Consider the following 16,620-nt stretch of genomic DNA (forward strand, 5'->3'; position numbering starts at 1 on the left):
ATTAGTCCATCCATCCATCCTCTTCCACTTATCCGGGGTCTGGTCGCGGGGGCAGCAGCTTTAGGAGGGACTCCCAGACTTCCCTCTCCCCAGCCACTTCATCCAGCTCATCCCGGGGGATCCCAAGGCATTCCCAGGCCAGCCGAGAGTCATAGTCTCTCCAGCGCGTCCTGGGTCGTCCGCGAGGTCTCCTACCGGTGGGACATGCCGGGAACACCTCCCCAGGAAGGCGTCCGGGAAGCATCCTGATGAGATGCCCGAGCCACCTCATCTGGCTCCTCTCAACGTGGAGGAGCAGCGGCTCTACTCCGAGTCCCTCCCGGATGACCGAGCTTCTCACCTTATCTCTAAGGGAGAGCCCGGACACCCTGCGGAGGAAACTCATTTCGGCCGCTTGTACCCGGGATCTCGTTCTTTTGGTAACGACCCATAGCTCATGACCATAGATCAGGGTAGGAGCGTAGATCGACCGGTAAATTGAGAGCTTTGCCTTTTGGCTCAGCTCTCTCTTCACCACGACAGACCTGTACAGAGTCCGCATTACTGCCGACGCTGCACCGATCCGCCTGTCGATCTCGCGCTCCATCCTGCCCTCACTCGTGACCCCAAGATACTTGAACTCCTCCACTTGGGGCAGGATCTCATCCCCGATCCAGAGAGGGCATTCCACCCTTTCCCGACCGAAGAAAAGTACCTCGGATTTGGAGGTGCTGACGCTCATCCTGACCGCTTCACACTCGGCTGCGAACTGCCCTAGTGAGAGCTGGAGATCACGGCTTGAAGAAGCCAACAGCACCACGTCGTCTGCAAAAAGCAGAGACGCAATGCTGAGGTCCCCAAACCGGACACCCTCAATGCCTGGGTTGCGCCTAAAAATTCTGTCCATAAAAGTTATGAACAGAATCGGTGACAAAGGGCAGCCATGGCGGAATCCAACCCTCACTGGGAACGAATCCGACTTATTGCCGGAAATGCGGACCAAACTCTGGCATCGGTGATACAGGGACCGAACCGCCCTTATCAGTTGGCTCGGCACCCCGTACTCCCGAAGCACCCTCCACAGAACTTCCCGAGGGACACAGTCAAATGACTTCTCCAAGTCCACAAAACACATATGGACTGGTTGAGCGAACTCCCATGCCCCCTCAAGGATCCTGCCGAGGGTGTAGAGCTGGTCCACTGTTCCACGGCCAGGACGAAAGCCACACTGCTCCTCCTGAATCCGAGGTTCGACCTCCCGACGGACCCTCCTCTCCAGCACCCCTGAATAAACCTTATCAGGGAGGCTGAGGAGTGTGATTCACCTATAGTTGGAACACACCCTCCGGTCTCCCTTCTTAAAGAGGGGAACCACCACCCCAGTCTGCCAATCCAGAGGCACCGTCCCTGATGTCCACGCAATGCTGCAGAGGCGTGTCAGCCATGACAGCCCCACAACATCCAGAGCCTTTAAAAACTCCGGGCGGATCTCATCCACCCCCGGGGCCTTGCCCTTGAGGAGTTTTTTAACTACCTCAGTGACTTCGACCCCAGAGATTGGAGAGTCCACCTCAGAGTCTCCAGGCGTGTTTTGGACACTTGGGTGAAGAGAGGGGCGGAGCTGTCAACTGATCACCACCCGGTGGTGGGTTGGCTCCGATGGTGGGGGAAGATGCCGGTCCGACCTGGCAGGCCCAAACGTATTGTGAGGGTCTGCTGGGAACGTCTGGCAGAATCCCCAGTCAGGAAGAGCTTCAACTCCCACCTCCGGCAGAGCTTTTCCCACGTATTGTAATTAGTGTTTTATATTAAAGTTCATCATCATCAGGTTGAAATGGTGTGTTTCTGGCTGTTGAAAGAGATATTGCAAAATTGATGAGAAGATGCTACAGAGAACATGGCAAGCTATCAAGTACCGTCTTAGCCTGTATTTAAATGATGAATCATAAAGGACAAACATTTTTGACTGGTGACGAAGGTAGCAAAATGCATGTTCACGCCAGAGTTCGTTCAAGCTCGCAAATCTTCAAAAAACATTAGCCAAATCTTTGCTAGTTGTCCGTCGATTGTTTTAGTGATTTTTCCTGTTGCAAGCGAAAGTACAGCCAAACATCTGGCAAATATTTGAGATTCTGAACAAATCCTGCTAAACCTTGACAAAAACGCAACATTTGGTCCCTTTGAAAACTCTCGCAATTGTTGGCCCCTCGGTGGGATAGGGATGTAAATATTGTTTTAAAGGAGCTAGGAAAAAAAACTTTGACAACCACAATAAAACAAATTTGGTTACGATATCTCATTAACTGTCTTTGTACTAAATTCTTAAAATTGTAAAGAGTCTTTATGGACACCCTGCATTACTAAAACTGAAGTATAGACACAAATGTTGCAGTTCAAATATAAGAGCATCACTGTATAGGTATCTCATTTTTAGGAAATAATGTTAGAAAATACTATTTACTTGCATTTATCAAGCACCACTAAAGTGGTTCTCTGTACAGTACACCCATTAATTATAATACAGTCAAACCTCGATTTTCGACCACAATCCGTTCCAGAAGGCGGTTTGAGAAGTGAATCGTTCGAATTCCAATCTATTTTTCCCATTACAAATAATGGGAAAAAAATGAATCTGTTCCAAGACTAAAAAAACGCCTTTTTTAAGCATTTTTTCATTTGCGCATTCTTGTCCGATCGCGCAACTGTAGCGCACCGCCGAACGCGCAACCGTAGTGGGCCGCCGAACGCGCAACTCCACCGTGCTGGTCGCATTATTGTGACAGAGCCGTCGCTGAAATTGAGAAAATATTTTTAAAATCCTGATGTACTTTCCAAAATTTAAGTGGACCTCAGTGCGCAGGGAGCTTAATTTGGTCCGATCGCGCAACCGCAGCGCGCCGGGCGCTCACTGTCGCATTGCTTTAAGAGCGTCTTTGTGTTTTAGGATGGCTTTACTGCTCCCACTTGCTTTCTTTGGAGACATGATTAGGGGTTAATACAATCCTCAAAATAAAGAAAATACAATAACGAATGGAGTCAGTCAGCATCCGGGCTGCACGGTCGGGTTTTCTCGGGTCCTGGTTGACTGGTTGAGCGAACTCCCATGCCCCCTCGAGGATCCTGCCGAGGGTGTAGAGCTGGTCCACTGTTCCACGGCCAGGACGAAAGCCACACTGCTCCTCCTGAATCCGAGGTTCGACCTTCCGACGGACCCTCCTCTCCAGCACCCCTGAATAAACCTTATCAGGGAGGCTGAGGAGTGTGATTCACCTATAGTTGGAACACACCCTCCGGTCTCCCTTCTTAAAGAGGGGAACCACCACCCCAGTCTGCCAATCCAGATGCACCGTCCCTGATGTCCATGCAATGCTGCAGAGGCGTGTCAGCCATGACAGCCCCACAACATCCAGAGCCTTTAAAAACTCCGGGCGGATCTCATCCACCCCCGGGGCCTTGCCCTTGAGGAGTTTTTTAACTACCTCAGTGACTTCGACCCCAGAGATTGGAGAGTCCACCTCAGAGTCTCCAGGCGTGTTTTGGACACTTGGGTGAAGAGAGGGGCGGAGCTGTCAACTGATCACCACCCGGTGGTGGGTTGGCTCCGATGGTGGGGGAAGATGCCGGTCCGACCTGGCAGGCCCAAACGTATTGTGAGGGTCTGCTGGGAACGTCTGGCAGAATCCCCTGTCAGGAAGAGCTTCAACTCCCACCTCCGGCAGAGCTTTTCCCTTTCGCCTCATCTCGCGACCTCCGAATTTTGTTCGACAACCGAAGCAACAAAATCTCGAATTTTTCGTTAGAATTCGGATTTGTTCGAGAACCGGGACGTTCGAAAACCGAGGTTTGACTGTAATTCAATCCTTAAATCAGTCTCAAGCCCAATTCAAAAGTTTCACTCTAAGGACACAGTAAAATTTTATGTCAAATTCTCCCTCGTTTCATGTTTTGGGAACTGTTTAACAGTTTCAAGTTTTGTACTCAGGCTAAAACTGGAACAACAACAACTTGCCCAAAACAAACAAACAAACAAACAAACAAATAAACAACCAAAGAAACAAACAAGCATGTTTATGCGCTGGATAGATTTCTTGTGCGCTGAGAACGTGCGGGCAGTGCGCGATTGCGCACGCGCGCAGCTTAGAGGGAACATTGCTCCAGACTATGTGAAGCCAGTGACTATACCATAATATAAGAGGTATATAAGAGGTGAAGCCAGCGCTAATGCATGAAAAGAGGGTCATCCTGCTTCCATATCTAACTTCCTTCCTGCTGGCCCAGTGTGAATGTTGGCTGCAGAGGATGCCAAGGTAATGTGACATTGTCATCAGTGTGGACGAGAGAGACTGCAGGGTGGCACAAAGATGACATAGTGACACCTACACCAGGCGGTCAAGCAAAGCAGCCACATGCCATGGCGCTGGCATTGAATTGCTACCTGTTCAGCCTTGGAGTTTAAATGACCTGCATGTGGTTCCCACCCCCAGCCCCCACCCCACCCCTGCCTGTGCTTCCGTCTCATGGCCCCTTGTTGTGCTTCCGTGCTTTCCTCTCACTTTTCTGCAGCCTTCCCCCTCTCTTTCAAGCCATGCACGATTGGCAACGAAATGCAAACACCACTCGATTCTTCTGCTACGATCATTTTAAAAAGAGTGGGAAGGCTCTTTGATATTTCTTGTTTGATTTTGTTTATACAATTGTGTGTCATTATGATGATTAAAGATGTTTACAGATATAAATAAACATATAATCTATATTTAAACATAATTAAGACCTAAAATAAAACTGTATGTTCAGGATGCTCTTTTGCATAGAATGCATCCATCTTTGTTTGTTTAATTCTGTTAGTTTATTTTCTTCTCCAAAGAGACAGTGTGTAGAATGTTTTTATTTTTAAATTTTCATTCTTTCTATTTTATTCTATCACATGAATACAATATATATATTTTTTTATATAATCATGAGTCTCGTAATCATTAATTATTTTACATGGGCCACGCCTCATTGTACAGGACGCTAATACGTCTCACCGCCATCTTTCTGCTACGGGTACTCAAAGACATTCACCCAATCACAAATTTGATGGTTAACTTGGAGGAAAGACTAGATGTTGTTTGTGAAATATTTTGCATGCACCCGTTCTAAAGAAATTGGAGGTAGGCTTGTGAAAGTGTGGTCTCTCTGAAGCACCGTAGTGTGTGCTTCAAAATGCAAGCACTTCAAATTTAGGTAATTGTGTTTTATTACCACTTGATGGCAAAATATTCTACACGCTGTTTAAATTGCGAGATTATTGATATTGTTGGGACAGTACTTATATGTAATGATCATAACAAAATATCCTCAAAAAATCATGTATGACGCTATCGCTGTATCGTGAGATTATGACATCGCTGGCCAATATACTGAAAACAGTCTATTCCCACTAGTAGAAGCAGTGTTGAAGGATTCACATCTGCCGAATGGGTCTCTTGTGCGTCATTGCTCTATGTGCTCTCTTTGCATGGCTCCTCCCCCTCAGGCCTGAAAACCATCGTGGGTGCCCTCATCCAGTCGGTCAAGAAGCTTTCTGATGTGATGATCCTGACCGTCTTCTGCCTCAGTGTCTTTGCACTCATCGGTCTGCAGCTCTTTATGGGCAACCTGCGCCACAAGTGTGTCATTTGGCCCATCAACATAACCGAAAGCTACCCGGTCAATGGCAGCTTCGACTGGGATGCGTACATCATGAACAACAGTAAGTGGTAAAAGAGGGCAGGATTTGTGTCTGATGTCTCAGAGCTGCTGCAGTGGACTTAATGCATGTAACTCAACCAATGCGGCGTCACAGGAAAACAGTACGTCAATTTGGCACAAAAAGAATTGATGTTAAATGAGCTGAACTGAAATTGCACCAAAGACCTGAATGAATTGATGGGCATTCAAGAAACAAATCGTAACTGTAATGCCTCAATGCACAACTCTTTTTTTGTTCTTCAGCAAATTTCTACTTCCTGCCCGGCCAAATAGATGCTCTTCTCTGTGGGAACAGCTCAGACTCGGGGTGAGTATCTGTACTTAGTCCTCCTTGATGTGCCTGCAATGAGCTGACCTTTAAGGTCCAAAACAATCTCGACGCTGATCAAAGTTGTACTTGGTAGATTCTTAAAGCGAAAATTCCGTACTTATGAATGTCACATGAACAAACCAAGAAAACAAGTTTGGCTCAATACTTGAGCTCTGTGATGTCATTTTCAGTCAAAAGCAAATAGTATTTAGACTTGTGGGGGCACGAAAAAACACACATTATTGTGAAGAGCATTTTTATCTTGACTTCCCCTTTAAAGGGAATTAAAGGAGTCACTTTGATTGGCCGTGAATGAAGTTGGCTGTGACCACTCTTACAGCGGTGCAGCCCTCCCTCTAGGACACAGGTGTCAGAGTCAAGGCCTGGGGGCCACGTCCACCCTGCAACATCCCTTTATGTGGCCCGTGAAAGCAGATCATGTCTGTCCACTTCCACGACCCTCACTAAAATCTGTACCAAAATGTTTGTCATGTGGAATAAATAACATTGATTTTTACATTATTTTTTATTTTTACAGTGACAAACAGTAACTGAACAAACTTCTATCTTTGACATTTGATTTCAAAGCAAGTACCGTATTTTCCGCCCTAAAAGGCGCACCGGATTATAAGGCGCACCTTCAATGAACGGCCCATTTTAAAACTTTGTCCATATATAAGGCGCACCGGATTATAAGGCGCATAAAATAGAAGCTATACTGCAACAAACTGAGGTTGACTAGGGTTGCGGTATGCATCCACTAGCCAATAACCAACGAGCCCTCTGTAAACAATCGCGTTTCTCAAACGATCTCCTATAAAATGATCGGAACTGACTAAAGTTCGATCTAACGCATTGGTACTACTTACCTATGTTTCCCTTCCATATCGATCCGTAGATTTACTCGAAACATTAACAGAGCAGCCTATTTTGACATGAAATAGCCTGGTACGTATAGCAGCTATCGTTATAGCATTAGCCATCCGCAAAGTCCCACGAGCCTCAGCTCGCAATCTCCCATGAGCCTCAGCAAAGTGTAAACAATCGCGTTTCTCAAACGATCTCCTATAAAATGATCGGAACTGACTAAAGTTCGATCTAACGCATTGGTACTACTTACCTATGTTTCCCTTCCATATCGATCCGTAGATTTACTCGAAACATTAACAGAGCAGCCTATTTTGACATGAAATAGCCTGGTACATATAGCAGCTATCGTTATAGCATTAGCCATCCGCAAAGTCCCATGAGCCTCAGCTCGCAATCTCCCATGAGCCTCAGCAAAGTGTAAACAATCGCGTTTCTCAAACGATCTCCTATAAAATGATCGGAACTGATTAAAGTTCGATCTAACGCATTGGTACTACTTACCTATGTTTCCCTTCCATATCGATCCGTAGATTTACTCGAAACAGTAACAGAGCAGCCTATTTTGACATGAAATAGCCTGGTACGTATAGCAGCTATCGTTATAGCATTAGCCATCCGCAAAGTCCCATGAGCCTCAGCTCGCAATCTCCCATGAGCCTCAGCAAAGTGTAAACAATCGCGTTTCTCAAACGATCTCCTATAAAATGATCGGAACTGACTAAAGTTCGATCTAACACATTGGTACTGCTTACCTATGTTTCCCTTCCATATCAATCTGTAAATTTACTCGAAACATTAACGGAGCAGCCTATTTTTAAATGAAATAGCCTCGCGGGTACAACAGCTATTCGGTGACGCCCCCTGACTACAGTTGCCGTAATGTTGGGAAGCGATGCGACCTTGTAATTTACTAGTCGTACTAAAACGTACTGAAACATTTTGGCAGAGCACTGTGTACAACCAGTATGGATCAACAAATTCATCAATTGATCCATATATAAGGCGCACTGGACTATAAGGCGCACTGTCGGCTTTTGAGAAAATTTTAGGTTTTTAGGTGCGCCTTATAGTCCGGAAAATACGGTAATCTAGCATTTTTGTGTGTGTAATATATATAGAAAATGGATGGATGTGATAATGTGATGAGATGATTAAACATTGATTTGGTTTCACTGTCACAACGACCGTCGGAGGAAAGCTGCATCTCCAAAGTGGACTGCAAAAAACTAAGTTCGACACACCTGTTCTACTACATCCACCACCCTGCACTCGTCTGTTATCAATATTGGGTCTAACTTTTGTTTTCGCAAAGATACGCCAAATCCCATGATGTGTTTAAGCCAGTGATGAGAATAGCCATAGAATTAAAATGTGGATTCTCAGTCCTTCATCCACAAAAAGCTGCTTGATACCAGCCGAAAGTCCTATGAAGCCAATTTCAATTGACCAGAAACAAGAAGTAGACACCTACCAACAGATGTGGGTATCGACCATCAGTCCCTGAGTTTCCATCCCTGACCCACGTGGACCCCAGTCTGTCCCTCGTCAACGAGAGCCAATCGGCCTTGAGAACATAATTTCTACTTCCACACGCAGAAGCACAAGCAGACAGGCAGCCAAAGTAAAAAAATAATACTAACAAGACAAACCCAACACACACACGCACAGTGTGGTAATAAAAAAACAAAACAGGACATTGCAGTCTGCGGGACCACACGGTATACAAGTTTTATTTATTCATTTTTTGTCTATTTGCATGTCAGGTATGCATCAACTGCGTGTGATGTGGTACCAGTAAATCCGTTCTCAACGGTGTTTGGCAGAATTGGACTGGGCATGGCTGAAATACTGATAAAAACTCAGGGAAGGAAACTCGGGGGCGAAGGACGATGACCATCACTGTCTACCAAATTAAAAATGTTAAACATAGCTTAACTTTCTGTGGATATTCTTATTTTCAGGCCCCTGTCATTCTTTCAGAATAAATGCAAAAAAAAGAGTTAATCCTTTAGTTGGCTGAGATGTTACAATCTGGCGAGGTGCACTACTGGTTTAAAAAATTTCCAGCAACATATTTTGTACAACTCTTTGGGTGTCATTCTGAAGCCTTGCTGCCTGCCTCCCTCAGCCGTTGCCCGGAGGGATACACGTGTATGAAAGCTGGAAGAAATCCAAACTATGGTTACACCAGCTTCGACAGCTTCGGATGGGCCTTCCTGGCTCTTTTTCGCCTCATGACACAAGACTTTTGGGAAAACCTCTACATGCTGGTAATGTTGACTTGTTCACCCACTATGATGAATGCCCTGTCACACTAAGCAACACTCAATATACGTAAGTGTATATGTGTATGTGTGTATGTAAAAACTCTTGAATCTTGAATGTGTGTATATATATATATATATATGTATATATATATATATATATACATACATACATACATACATACATACATACATACATACACACACACACACACACACACACACACACACTCAATGTAATGATCAATTGCTCAAGACAGCATTAACCTTAGTGTACAGCACAAATATTATAACTGCTTTCATGAAATGTACTTGTTCATATATACTTGTTCAGAAATGCAAGACGTAGCCCTAGGAAATCTGACGGGTAGCAATAGGTCATTTGATAGTAGTTAGAAATGCTATTGTGTAATTGTCACGGAAGGAATGTAGCAGGGTGACCAAATGCACCTTGGACCAGGGTTTATTGAGGGGAAAAAGGGAGTTGGAAGGGAGGATGAGGGGAACAAACCAACAGGAGAACCGGCATACTAACATTAACTCCGGGGGCAGACGAACAGAAAGACTAACTCGCAGAAGTGAAACCAACAGAAACTGACAGAGACTAGACAGGACAGGACAGAAAGACGAGAACAATCCGGCAGGGGAGTGTCACGCAGACAGGACTTAAATACATGACAGGTAACGAGAGGCAGGTGACAGCGATTACATAGATTATGAGCAGACACAGGAGGGGAGGGGCAGCACAAACAGAAACCATGGCAACATATACACAATAATGGAATGACTGAGGACGAGTCGTGACAGTCCCCACAACAGGGGACGGCTCCTGATGTCCCAAAAAAACAAACCCCCACACGGTGTGCGTGGGGGGGCGGAAGCGCACCACTCCCAATGACCCCCACTGGTCTGTGACAAAGTCCGAACCGCGCACAGCAGCAAACGGAGAATCAGAACCGCACTCGGCGGCACACGGCGAGTCCGAACAGAGCTCAGCGGAAACCTGGGAAACAGAAACGCGCTCGGCGGAAACTCGGGAAACAGAACTGCGCTCGGCGGAAACTCGGGAAACAGAACCGCGCTCTGCGGCAACTGGGGAAACAACCGCGCTCGGCGGCAAACGGAGCGTCAGAACCGCGCTTGGCAGCATACGGAGAGTCAGAAGGGCGCTCTGCGGCAACTGGGAGGTGGAGATGCATGCAGCAGCAGGAGTCACAGCTGCACACACGGTGGCATACGGGAAGCCAGAGCCGCACGCAGCAGCAGGAGACAGATGCGTGTTTCCCGCTTCGGAAGCGGGGTCTCGGATGATAGCGGGCCCGGCATTGCTGGCACGAGGCCCGGCGATGCCGCGGGTCCGGCGACGTTGGGGTGGAGCCCGATGGCGGCCGCGAGCCTGATGGTGCTGAGACGAGCTTCGACGGGGGCCACAGGTCTAGCACCGCTGGGACGAGATCCGACGGCGGCCACGGGTCCGACGGCGGTGGGACGAGGTCCGGCGACGGCCGCGGGTCTGGCGCCGCTGGGATGAGGTCCGGCGACGCTTTGGTTCTGGCGACGCTGGGGTGGATCCCGTTGGCGCACGTGGGTCCGGCGTCCCGGATACGGAAACTGGTGGCGGAGGTTGGTCCAGCCGCTGGTCGCTGAAGTGGTCGGATTATTCTGTCACGGAAGGAATGTAGCAGGGCGACCAAATGCAGTTTGGACCAGGGTTTATTGAGGGGAAAAAGGGAGTTGGAAGGGAGGATGAGGGGAACAAACCAACAGGAGAACCGGGAAACTAACATTAACTCCGAGGGCAGAGGAACAGACAGACTAACCCGCAGAAGCGAACTGAAACCAACCGAAACAGACAAAGACTGGACAGGACAGAAAGACGAGAACAATCCGACAGGGGAGTGCCACACAGACAGGACTTAAATACATGACAGGTAACAAGAGGCAAGTGACGGCGATTACATACATTGTGAGACACAGACACAGGAGGGGAGGGGCGACGCAAACAGAGACCATGCCAACATATACACAATAATGGAATGACCGGGGGACGAGTCGTGACAGTAATATCCATAATCCTGTAACACAACTGATGATTTTTAGGGTTTTTACTAGTTATATTGATTTATTTAATTGTAGAATTTAAATTGTAGAATTTAGCTGCTCATAGTGAAGGAATTGGTCCCTCCCAATCCCCAATATTCATTCATTCATTCATTCTCTTGCACTTATATGAAGCCAGGTCATGGGGCAGCAGCTTAAGCAGAGAAACCTAGATTTCCCTCTCCCTCGCCACTTCATCCAGCTCCTCCTGAGAGATCCTGAGGCGTTCCCAGATCAGACAGTAGACATTAGTCTCTCCAGAGTGTTCTTGGTCATCCTCAGACCACCTCCCAGTGGGACACACCCGGAACACAACAATTCAGGTGGCATTCTGACAAGATATCCGAGCCACCTCATCTGCCTCCTCTCAATGCGGAGGAACAGCGGCTTGACTCTGAGCTTCTCCCGAATGACCAAGCTTTTCACCTTATCTCTAAGGGATATTCTCCCCACCCATTCACAATGTGCCCCATCTCCATTATACAGTGGTGATGGTGTACTGAGACGCTGGATGGTTGATCAGAATTGAATTTTTTTTAAGCTGTCCAAAAGTTATTCTGCGTGCCTTTGCCAAACTCCTCCCATGCCAGAGTTTTGCCTTGGTGACCGCCAAGGCTATTTCCTGCTTAGCTAGTATCAGCCCATCAGCTGTGTGCTAGCAGGTACCCATCAGCTGTCCCACAAGCCAAAAAAGGCTCCAGAAAACTCCTTCGGCTTGATGGAGTTCCTTAGCGCTGGTGTCCACCATCTGGTTTGAGGGTTGCCACCACGACCGGCACTGACCACCTTGTCGCCACAGCACCGGTCGGCCGTCTCAACAATGGAGGCACGGTCTACTCAGACTCAATGCAGACATTGAGTCTGAATGGACCATGTTCCATGCCTGCCATGTTCCTGAGTAGACTATGTTCCATGCCATATCCCATGTGACGTGGGTGAAGTTCTGGTGCAAGTTGGGGTTGAAACCTTTTCTGACAGGGGCTTCTGCCAGATGTTCCTAGTAAAGTCTCACAATATGATTGGGTCTGCAAGGTTGGACTGGCATTTCCCCCAGCTTTGGGTGGTGGTGATCAGTGGACAGCTCCACCCTTCCCTTCACTTGAATGTCCTAATCATGTGGCCGCAAATTCAATGGCACAACCACAAAGTCGATCATCGAACTGAGGCCTTTGCTATCCTGGTGCCATTTGCATATACCGTATTTTTCGGACTAAAAGTCACTCCGGAATTTACGTCGCATCAGCCATAAAATGCACAATAAAGTGAAAAAAAACCATATAAGTCGCTCCGAAGTATAAGTCGCATTTTGGGGGAAATTTATTCGACAAAATCCAACACCAAGAACAGACATGAACGAGCAACAACAGGCTAAACAATATGGTATGCTAACGTGACATAAACACAAACGAGAAGCTGAGAACGGGCCTGATGTAACAATAACAGTTATTCAAATAACTATAACATAAATAACACCTTTATCAAACCATCTGTGTCACTCGAAATCATTAAAGCCATCGATCGCGTTTGTCCTCCTATATGTAAACAAGTCCGACGTCAGCGGCGCGTTGCAGTTCAAATTTTTCTACAGGCCCATATAACAATATATAAACTATGTATGAAATAACAATAATATAAACAACAATTTTATCAAACCATCCGTGTCACTCCAAATCTTTAAATCCAACGGAATCTTAGTCTTGTGTCACTGAAAAAAAAACTACACGCAAACACACACACGACTTGACGCCGGAAAGACTACGTGTGCCGCTGACGTCAGACTAGATATATCAAATAAATGTAATATAAAGAACAATTTTAACAAACCATCTGTGACACTCTAAATCATTAAATCCATCTGAATATTTATCCTCTGTGTCAAAAAGAAAAAGAAAAATACAGCTGTTGACGCCGGAACTACGTGGACTGCTGACCGACAGACTAGATATATGAAATAAATGTAATGCAAATAAGAATTTTAACGAACCATCCGTGTCACTCCAAATCATTAAATCCACCAGAATATTCATCCTCTGTGCAAAAAAAAGCTAAACAAAAAAAATAGCTGTCGATTCCAGACCTACATGCCCCGCTGACGTCAGCCTCGTTGTCAGTTGGCGGCTCCAAGTTTATCGAATAATCTGTGTCACTCCAAATCATTAAATCTCCCGACTTCGGAAGTCAGTGGATGGAACTCATTGTCAGTGAGGCTCCAATTATTCCACAGCCATAGTGCGCCCTCATGCGGTTTAAAGTGAAAATAACGTGAAGTGATCAACGATACGAGTAAGTAAAGTGTTAATGATCAAGTAAAAATTTGTGAAAAATTCACATATGTCACTCCTGAGTATAAGTGGCCCCCCCACCCATATTATGAAAGAAACCCGCGATTTATAGTCCTAAAAATACGGTACCATTGCCCCTTACAGTATGTTTGAACCTGGTGTTTGTTATGGACAATCTGTGACAAGCGCATAAATCCAGTCACAGAACACCGCTTGGCTTCTGATCGGAATGGACATTCTGCCCAATTGTAACCTTCCAGGGCTCACTCTCATTGGCCACGTGAGCACTGAAGTCAGCCAGAAAAACGATGGAGTCCTTAATCCAAACTAATGTTTGGTGCATAAGCAAAAACAGCAGTCAGCACCCGTACCCACAACCAAAGCCAGAAGGAGGCGACCTTCTCGTCACCTGGGGTGAACCCCAATATACAGACGCTAAGCCCACATGTATGTAGTATGTATGCCCACACCTGCTCGCCAACTCTCACCGTGGGGAACTCTTTGGCTCTTAACGAAGGAAATAGAGCTGCTGTACTGTAGAGCAGTGGTCCCCAACCTTTTTTGCGCCACAGACCGGTTACGCGTCAGAAATGTTTTTGCGGACCGGCCTTTATATAAATAAATAACACATTTATATAAATAAATAATGCATGTATAATAAATATATAAATACGATGAAATATAATGATATGACTGGCATAAAAACAAGTATAAACGACATAAAAATAAAACTCACCATTACGTTGAATTAGTAGGAGCACTGAGCTCGTTTCTCAGAAACGAGCCGGCCCCATCTAGGCGTAATCGGAAACAATGACACCCGAAGTGGTTAAGGTTTGTCTGTTAATGCAGGATGCTTGGTCTCCATGTGCCGAAGCAGTTTTAAAGGCTTCATTGCCTCGTTAGCTAGCCTGTCGCCAAATATACCGAGTGCGCTTGGCTTCTCAGAGTCACCTGTGGCGATAAATCCATATTTTAGGTATGACTCCAGAAAAGTTCTTTTAAATGCAGCTTTCCTTTTCTTAGAAGTGGTAGCCTCTTCTTCTTCAGTCTCCTTATTGGGCTTTTTTCCCTTTCCGAAGAAGCTTTCCAAACTCCTCTGTTTCTTGCAAAACATATCACGTGACCGGGATGAGCGTCTTGACCAGAATTAATTGATCGTCAATAAAAAATTTTTTTTTTAAAAAATGTTTTTTTTTCCTGTGCGCCTTGGCGGCCCGGTACCAAGTGACCCACGGACCGGTGCCGGTCCATGGACCGGGGGTTGGGGACCCCTGCTGTAGAGGTTTCCTCCGGCCACTAGAGGCGTCTTGATATCTTGACATCTTGTTGCGTCACCCTTTTCAGTGTTTTTTTTCTGGTCATGTCTTCTCCGGAGATTACGTGTAGCACGTATCGCATTGCCAACTTTACCCCTGTAAGTGTTCCATTTTTATTTATTGTTCCCTGCACATTAAATTTATGTTAGTCGCTGAAACCTATACATGTTTGCAGAGCTCCTTCATCTCTATTAATAAATGTTATGTAAAACAAGATTCTAATTTTAGCTGGTGCTACGTATAATCAGGTGCGGCAGATAGTCCAGAAGCAATCACAATTTCCCCATTGGAAATCATTGTACAGACTATCGTCCAAAAACAGCTATCAATTGGCACCAAAATTGACATGGACTTCTCTACTTATGACACCTTCAACATATCACAGGGATTAGTCTCTTCGTGGCTGATGTAAGAGCAAGAATTGAGCAGTCTCTCTGAAGCTAAAGTGCCCTGTTATGTCTACATATTTCCTTTCACCAGTCCCCAACATACGCAAACACGACGTGTTACGAGAGGCTTTATATGTAAGCTGAATTGTTCATCGTTGTTACATATTCAACTGAAATTGGTAAGGGTTCATTTGACTTACATTTACCCTGAAGTCCACGTGTGGGGTACCACCTCCGCCTCCTATCCGAAAAGGAAGTGTTTTAAACGGCCACACTCAAGATGAAGGGTCACCCCCCTCACTGGAAATCTGGTGCTGGCATTCTTTCCAACAAGCCGACCTTGTGTGTTGTGACACGTTCCGGGGCCAGCCTCCTGGCTGAGCCACGAGCCGGCTGACACTTTTGTGTTTGTAAAGTTCCATTTTTAGAAACTAGGTTTATTTTCTGTTATAGTACAGGCCCTTTAAAGACAACAAACCTTTAACTGTAACACTAAACCTACAGTGTTTGTTTCCCTACTAACAAAGCTCATCATTTAAATGTATCCTTCCAACAGACATTGAGGGCGGCAGGAAAGACCTACATGATCTTCTTTGTGTTGGTGATCTTTGTGGGTTCTTTCTACTTGGTCAACCTGATCCTAGCTGTGGTGGCCATGGCCTATGAAGAGCAGAACCAAGCCACCATGGAGGAGGCCCAGCAGAAGGAGGAGGAGTTTAAGGCCATGCTGGAGCAGCTGAAAAAACAACAGGAAGAAGCTCAAGTCAGTGGTTTTTGAAAGCATGTTATCCTGCTGTTACTGTTACATATATGCTATTAATGCTTATGTTTATCATTAGACTGCTGCCATGGCAACCTCAGCCGGAACAGTATCAGAGGATGCGGTCGAGGATGACGGAGGAGGGCGGCTGTCATGCAGCTCTTCTGAGATGTCCAAGCTGAGCTCCAAGAGTGCCAAAGAGCGGCGCAACCGTAAAAAGAAGTGGCGACAAAAAGAGCAAGAGAAGGAGAAAGGCGATAGTGAAAAGTTTGTCAAGTCCGAGTCGGACGACGGCAGCAAGAGGAGCCGCTTCCGGTTTCCTGATAACCGCCTGGGGCGAAAATCTTCTATTATGAACCAGGTAAGGAGCAAATCTCTTACTTTACAGTGCTGCCTCTACGTTCAAGTTCTGTCGAACCCCGCGATCGTATGGGCCCCGTCACTGACAAAGGGCTATTATAGACCAATCAGCAACACGACTACAAATATTGCAATGACACGTTGGGTGTCAGGGAGCACCTTACTCGCAAGTTTTTCGAAGATACATACAAAACAATATAGTATGAAGTAAGATAAACAAAGAAAAAGAATGAAGAAAGAACAAAGCATTTTTG

At 46.1% G+C, this 16,620-nt stretch overlaps 1 protein-coding gene across 10 annotated transcripts in view; it reads left to right on the forward strand.

Annotated features, from left to right (window-relative positions):
* scn8aa (sodium channel, voltage gated, type VIII, alpha subunit a) overlaps nucleotides 1–16,620 on the forward strand; it is a 132,843-nt gene that overhangs the window by 48,609 nt on the left and 67,614 nt on the right. For all 10 annotated transcript variants that reach the window (XM_037245886.1, XM_037245891.1, XM_037245890.1 and 7 more), the window contains 5 exons: nucleotides 5,498–5,713; nucleotides 5,956–6,019; nucleotides 9,021–9,162; nucleotides 15,803–16,009; nucleotides 16,086–16,367. In XM_037245886.1, coding sequence (XP_037101781.1) covers nucleotides 5,498–5,713; nucleotides 5,956–6,019; nucleotides 9,021–9,162; nucleotides 15,803–16,009; nucleotides 16,086–16,367 — 911 coding nt within the window. The remainder of the gene's footprint in view (nucleotides 1–5,497; nucleotides 5,714–5,955; nucleotides 6,020–9,020; nucleotides 9,163–15,802; nucleotides 16,010–16,085; nucleotides 16,368–16,620) is intronic.

Source organism: Syngnathus acus, chromosome 2, assembly GCF_901709675.1.
Source record: "Syngnathus acus chromosome 2, fSynAcu1.2, whole genome shotgun sequence".
Taxonomy (NCBI): domain Eukaryota; kingdom Metazoa; phylum Chordata; class Actinopteri; order Syngnathiformes; family Syngnathidae; genus Syngnathus; species Syngnathus acus.